Below are 7641 nucleotides of genomic sequence, written 5' to 3'. Positions count from 1 at the left end.
TTCCAAGTTGAAAAAAGGAAATAAACAATGCACTATTTTCTTGGGAATTAATGCTCCACACTCTTGATGGGTTGTCACAAAGATACATATTCGCCACCAAATAATTACACACTTAAACTAAGGTAAATAGGGTCAAAAAATGTCAAATGTTAAGCCTTCTCTCTCTCTCTCTCTCTTTTTCATAAGTAAAACATGAATTTTATAATACTAAAAAATAGATAATATAGAAAATATTTAATTAAACTTTATGAAAAATAGAGAGGTCTATCTTTGGACCAAGACTATATTAAATAATCCCTTAAAATATGCGGTTGAAAATTTAAAAATCAAGTAAATTTTGTTTGAAATACATAATTAAAGTTTTAAATTAAAATATGATATCAAAATTTCTTAATAACATTAAATATCCAAACAGTTTCGTAAATTTGGTAAAATATAAAAGCTTTGTAAATATAACTCATTTCAGTATGTACAACTTATATTGGACTTATATTGGATGATAAAAATTATAGAGACATTTAATATTTTAAAGTGTGAGTTGGAATATACAATACACTCTTTTTTGCACTTATTATAGTTGAGTTGCCCACTTGTTTCTATAGAAAACAAACAAGTACGATGAGGGATTCAACAAGATTTAATTGTAACAAAGAAAATACAGCAAAAAATAAAAACAAAAGATCCAAAGAAATGAATAAAACAAACCCACCAATATAAGAAAAGAATATAGATGTACATGAATTTTTAAGTCCTTCATCTCTCGATATAATCTATGAATAATAATAAACTAATTAACACTGAAAAGTCTTGGATATCATAAATCTATACATGAGTATATGTATATCCAAGAACTTTCCTATGATATTCCTAATAATGTTCCATATTTATAATATGAATATAAATAAATGAGTTTATAATAAAAAACCAAGAAAACATATATATAGTATGCAACTAGTATCTAAGAATGGTTTTGATCCCAAGATAAAAAAACCATGGATCACAAACAAGCTTATATATGATGAAGATGAATTGTTGAAGTTCAATAGTCCCACAAGCATTCCAAATCAGAGAGAGGTGCAACTGATGAAGATGGACCTTCAAGATCTTCATACAATGCCCTATTTCTTCCCATGTCTTGTTTGGATACCGCTGATGACGTGTCATTGCTAAGACCTGTATCTTGTGATTGATTTGAAGAGAATTGTTCCATTTTGCACTCACTATTATTCTTAGCTCCAAATGGTCTTACAAAAGCTTGATCATGGTTGTTTCCAAAACTTGAGATAGAATTAACATTTTGCATCCTATTTTGTTGATAAACAAAGTAGTTCAAGTTTTGATTTTGGATTCGGATTTGTGGTTGTGAGAGTGTGTTTCCAATTGGGTTGTTGAGATTTGATTGAATGGAATTGGAAATATTGGAAGTGTAGTTCATGATGGTTTGAGTCTGATCATAGTTTCTATGGTTATGATCTTCTGGCTTGATCACAAGTTGATTGTGATTATTGATTGAAAAGCTTGGAAGATAATAGCCGTCTGATTGTGATTTAGATGATGATATTTGATTAGTGATTCCTTTTAATTCATCACTTGTATAAGATGGATCCATTAGAGGTGGAAGTGAAGAATAATCTAGAAGATCATCATTAATTGAATTCATCCTTAAAAGACCAGAAATTTGTGTCTTTTTAACATCTGTGTTCTTGTGAAAAACCCTTGACACAACCCATTCATCCTACAATAAAAAATAAAAAATCTTAAAAATCATTAAAAAGGAACTATATGAAAGAAACTCTCAAACTAACACAAAAAAAAAAGTAGTAACTTTTCTAAAAGGTAACAAAAAGTTAATGATGATAATAAATGAAATTCCAATCTGAAAATTGAAAAAGTGAATAGATAATTTGTATACCTTAGCTGCTTTAGGAAGATGATAATTAGCAAATTTTCCTTCCAATCTAAATTCATGCATAACCCAATTAGTCTTTTCCCCTTTGGGAGCTCTACCTCTATAGAACACAAGAGTTTTCTTCATTCCAACAAGGTTTCCTTTTCCTTTGAAAATCTCTTTATCTTTTCCTGTTGCTTTCCAATAACCAGAATCTGTTGCTCTATTTGTTCTCATCCCAGTTGGATACTTTCTATCTTTCTGACAAAAAAAGTACCATTCTTTCTCTCCCATCTTTGCTTTCTCTACATCAATTATTTATTATTTCATTATTATATTTCAAAAACAAAAAACAAAAAACAAAAACAATAAAATTTAGAAACTTACTTGGTAAATCCCAAGGCTCACACTTGTTTAAATCAGCTTCACCAATAGCAGTTGCACTGAATTTGCTATTCTTGACTTTCTCAGTTAGATAACAAACTATTATCTCTTCATCAGTTGGATGGAATCTGAACCCTGGTGGCAAATCAAGACCTTGATCTTCACCTTTATTAACAACTATTGGTTCTTCCATTTAATCAAAAACAGAGAAATGGATTTGATTGATTGATTCAGTGATGAAAGAAGAAATAACAACAATTTTCAACAAGAGTTTTAAGAAAGTAGAATCAATACAGGATCATGAGTTTATATAGAAACGCGTTTGGAAACTGTTCACACATATACACGCTGTAAGATCCGTGCTGTGCAAGGCAACTTATAAAATAAGCTTACAATTATTTTTTATTCTATTTTTGTTTTTTCTTTTTTATTAGATACATATTTCATTAATAATTATTTTGATTAGATATTTTAATATTATTTGATTTTTGTGGCTGAATTTAAAAACTTGAGCCGCAATTAAATTAAAAGAGACCTGAATTATCTCGTCCGAATAGTATAATATTATTTTGTTTTAAGTATTTAATTATTTTTGTTTTGATATACGTGTATTTGATTGGTTTATGACGTATGATTTATATGGGTGGTTTCTTGGCTATATCTACCCCTTTGAAAACGAAGATGATGAGAAAAGAAATGGTAAAAAAAAAGTAGCTTTCAAAGCTTGTGGACCCCACTTTTCTATAGGCTCCACCCCCTACTTTTTTTTTTCTTATATTAAAAATATTTTAATGTATAACAACTTTATCCGCTACTATACTATAGCTTCAACCTAACATTTTCACATTTTTTTCATCGCATGTTTCTCTCATGATATCCATTCACCACCACCTCTTTCAAAAGGTATCTATTCAAATAAGTTGAAAAGTGGAAAAAAGAAAATAAAATAAGATGAATGAATGAATTCGTGTTAATCTTTTCTGGGTTTTTTTCTTCTAGTCCCTAGCTAGCTATAATACTAATTAATGTGTGTTATTGATAGTTGAAGTTGCTAATTTAATTTTGCTACTATTACTACTTGAGTCATATAGTTGAATTTGATTTTTTTTACAATCAGCAACTTTAGGTTGGTGGTGGTTGTTTCAGTTGGTGGCTAGCTTGGCTCAGCTGATTCATATCATATAATTTAGTATAAAATATAAATATATAAATTTTTGCTTCCTAACCTCAATTTAGTCAAAAAGAAAAAAGAAAAAAAAAACTCATTGAAAAATCATGGAGCGATATCTAATACATGCCTTCGAATATTTTAATATTAACTTATTTAAAATGGAATTTATGGGATATGATTTCAACATAAATGGAGATAGAAAAGAAATGGCTGTTGGGGAGAATCCAGAGGCTAGCTTTCACACACATAGATTATATATGGTAATAATAAAGGATATTGTTAATCTTCCCAAAGAGATTTTTACTAATATTATCCCATTTTAATTCTACAATCATATGCCCGTTGTTCCTCACTATTTATTTATTAAAAGCGTAAAAACTTTTTAAAGTGTGATCATTTAATCATTTTTGTTTTAAACCAATGTATTCAAGCATGCAATTGCAAAAATTAAACTCTCAAGTTAATTGAGATTCACTAAAAGAGTTGGATATTTTTTTAATATATGTTTTTTTACCAAGTTTTTAACTAAAATGCATATTCCGATTACTATTATGAGAATAAGAAATGTAATTAGTGCAATTAATTTTTTAAATTTTAGATAAAACACAATTAAATTTATTAATTATTATTTTTAAATGTCCAACGTTCAACTATCGACGTTAAATATTTGAAGTAAATAAATAATATATTAAGAATGGTAACATTAAATAATTTAAAATTAATTGTTTTTTTTTTGCTTATAATAATGATAAATATTTTTTTTTTCTTTTTTAATAATAGTTAAAGAATCCAAAATCTTCCTTTATGTCACACTACGTTAATATTTAATCATATTTTATTACATTTGTAATAGACTATAGTAAAATATGATTGAATATATTATACAATTATATATCAAACCAATCTACTTGTCCAAATACTTTTTTGTTACTCCTTAGTCCTTGTAGTAACGATTATAATAATCAAATTATCTTATAAGAATGATATAAAGAAATAAAAATTATGAAATTATACATATGGGTTAGCATCTTTTGAGACTGTGTCAAACTTAATACTATGACCACTTTTATAATTATTTAACCAATATTCATATTACAAAATTTATCGTTGGTTTAAAATTTATTATCACATATAGTTATATAATTTTATATTAATCTTAAATTATTTGATATACTTCTAAAAATTAACATCTTACGAAATTTTATCATATGAATTAATGAAGTATGTCATCAGTAAATTAGTTGATTTCAGATTAATATTAAAATTTTATAGACATAATCTATATAATTGTAACTTTTAATTAAATGATGAATTTTATAATGTTGATATACAGCTAAGAGTTATGATCAAATGTGTTAAAATATTAAGTTTGACATCATGATATCAATTAATCCTAACTTGTATATGTTTGATGTACTAGTTTGACACCACAATGTTAAAATATTAAAGAATTTAGTTAATTAACTTTAAAATGACGTAGTAGTTGTTAACAATGAAAAGAGGAAGAAAGAGGAAGAAGAGAAAACAACCACTCTAGGGTTTCATATGATATAATAAACCAAAACTGAAGTTAATAGGGTTACAATGAGTATATATAGAGGAAAATAGAAAATATCTAAAATACCCTTACTACTAATATATAATAATATTATCTAATATCTCCCCTCAAACTCACGATGCATTAACATGGAGCATCGAGAGTTTGTCAACTAAAAAACGGAAACGTTTAATGGAATGCATCTTTGTGAACAAATCAGCAATCTGTAAAGAAGAAGGGACAAATGGTAGAGTAATAATTCCATGCTGAAGATGATGACGAGTAAAATGACAATCAATCTCAATGTGTTTGGTGCGTTCATGAAAGACCGAGTTGTGAGCAATTTGAATAGCACTATTGTTATCACAGTGCATCGGAGTTGGCTCAGCAAGAGAGATACCCATATCAGACAAAAGCCAACGCAGCCAAATTATTTCAGCGGTAGTGGATGCCATAGCACGATATTCAGCTTCTGTAGAAGAGCGAGAGACAATGTCTTGTTTCTTACTCTTCCAAGAAATAAGAGAGTCTCCAAGAAAGATACAAAACCCTGTGGTGGATTTACGATCAGTGGTATCACCAGCCCAATCAGCATCAGAATAAGCTCGTAACTTCAATGAGGATGACGATGGAAAGAGAAGACTTTGAAATTGAGTTCCTCGAAGATAACGAAGAATCCGAAGAACTGCTGCCCAATGTACTGTAGTGGGGGAGACAACAAACTGACTAACAACATGAACAGCATAAGCAATGTCAGGTCTGGTAATCGTAAGATACACTAAGCTGCCAACCAAAGTACGATACAAAGTGGAATCTGGTAAAGGAACACCATCCGAGGGAGCATATTTTACATTCAACTCAAGAGGAGTATCTGCTGCTCTAGTATCAGAAAGACGAGCCTGATCAAGAATGTTGGCAATGTACTTGGATTGAGAAAGAAGGTAGCCTCTAGGAGAGTAGGCAACTTCAATCCCCAAGAAATAGCGAAGAGTTCCCAAGTCCTTCATCTCAAACTGTTTGGCTAACTGCAATTTCAACTCATTAATTCCACTAACATCATCACCTGTAATAATCATATCATCAACATATAGAGAAAGTATAATGCGACCATGAGTGGTGGACCTTATAAACAATGCAGAATCATGTTCACTAGAGCGAAAACCAAGAGAAGTGATCACAGTAGAGAATTTCTCAAACCAAGCTCGAGGAGCTTGTTTAAGACCATATAGAGCCTTTTTTAACTTACATACTTCCCCTGGATCATGAGAAACTCCTTGTGGAGGGACCATATAGACTTCTTCATGAAGCTCACCATTTAAAAAGGCATTTTTGACATCCATTTGGGAAATATGCCATTGACGAATAGATGCAACTGCAATAAGAGTACGAATAGTGGTCATCTTGGCTACAGGAGCAAAAGTTTCTTCATAATCCATACCATATTGTTGAGAGAAACCCTTAGCAACAAGACGTGCTTTGTAGCGCTCAACTGACCCATCAGACTTAGTTTTGATCTTGTATACCCAACGAGACCCAATAGCACGTTTTCCAGGAGGAAGAGGTACTAATTCCCAAGTGTTGGTTTTGTGCAATGCAGATAGTTCTTCTGCCATAGCCTGCTGCCAAAGAGGATCAAGAACAGCCTCTTTATAGGAAGAGGGCTCAGACAAACTGTGAATAGAGGTTAAGAAAGAAGCAAACGAAGCTGAGTAAGTTGAATAGACAAAATCAGGTAACTGAGTAGACTTACGTTGACGAGAAGGGTAACGAGGAGGATCAACAATCGCAGGAGGTGGTTGGACAGCCGGGGGGACAAGAGGGATGTCATCATGTGGAGTAGTAGTATTTGTCCTGCAATTCTCAATAGTACAATCACTAGAAGCGCTATCATTAGGACCAAACGGATCAATATGGGTTAGTTCAGAACTCTTAGTAATCTGCGAATCAGAGGAAACAGAGTAAAAAGGAATGTGCTCAAGAAAAACAACATTACGAGATACATAAAGTTTTCTTGCATGAGGATCATAACAACGATAACCCTTTTGACCATCCCCATAACCAAGAAAAACACACATGGCTGAACGAGAAGACAACTTACTGCGCTCTACTTGAGGGCGAAGAACAAAACAAGTAGAACCAAAAACTTTCAAAGAATAGTAATCAGGGGTAGAAGCATATAATTTTTCAAAGGGAGACAAACCTGATATGATAGAGGATGGAATTCTATTAATAGCATGAACAGCAGTAAGAACTGCTTCTCCCCAAAACTCACTAGGAACTGAAGCGGACAACAAAAGGGAACGAGCAGTCTCTATAATGTGACGATGTTTCCTTTCAGCAACTCCATTTTGTTGAGGAGTATCAGTACAAGATGTTTGGTGGCGAGTGCCATCATAAGCAAGTAATTCAGAAAATTTATTAGAGGTATATTCACCACCTAAATCACAACGAAAACACTTTATAACAGAATTATGTTGAGTTTTGACCATTGCACGAAATATATGATAAATGTCAAAAAATTCAGACCGATTTTTCATAAGATAAACCCAACAATAACGAGTGTAATCATCAATAAACGAAACATAATATCTAGATCCACCTTTGGTGAGCACCGGTGATGGACCCCAAACATCAGAGTGAACTAAATCAAAAGGCGCATAT

The 7641-nt window shown here is 31.2% G+C and overlaps 1 protein-coding gene across 1 annotated transcript; it reads right to left on the bottom strand.

The window, feature by feature from the left end:
• Positions 1-691: 691 nt before the first annotated feature.
• On the bottom strand, positions 692-2572 carry NAC25 (NAC domain-containing protein). Its single transcript, XM_004493081.4, has 3 exons — positions 2276-2572; positions 1913-2193; positions 692-1735 (listed from the first exon to the last, which is right to left on the bottom strand). Exons 1-3 carry the CDS (start codon positions 2463-2465, stop codon positions 1040-1042), a joined length of 1167 nt encoding a protein of 388 aa, XP_004493138.1. The 5' UTR covers positions 2466-2572; the 3' UTR covers positions 692-1039.
• Positions 2573-7641: the final 5069 nt, after the last annotated feature.

This window comes from Cicer arietinum, chromosome 3 (genome assembly GCF_000331145.2).
Source record: "Cicer arietinum cultivar CDC Frontier isolate Library 1 chromosome 3, Cicar.CDCFrontier_v2.0, whole genome shotgun sequence".
NCBI lineage: Eukaryota > Viridiplantae > Streptophyta > Magnoliopsida > Fabales > Fabaceae > Cicer > Cicer arietinum.
The sequence above is the reverse complement of the archived record's forward strand: the minus strand, read 5'-3'. Positions and strand labels throughout refer to the sequence as shown.

Bases quoted from the DNA above. Each gene is read 5' to 3' on its own strand.
- NAC25 (XM_004493081.4), bottom strand. From the start codon at position 2,465: ATGGAAGAACCAATAGTTGTTAATAAAGGTGAAGATCAAGGTCTTGAT. The intron at 2,194-2,275 runs GTAAGTTTCTAA...TAATTGATGTAG, and splicing joins TGAGCCTTGGGATTTACCAA to AGAAAGCAAAGATGGGAGAG. The intron at 1,736-1,912 runs GTATACAAATTA...TTTTTATTGTAG, and splicing joins ATCTTCCTAAAGCAGCTAAG to GATGAATGGGTTGTGTCAAG.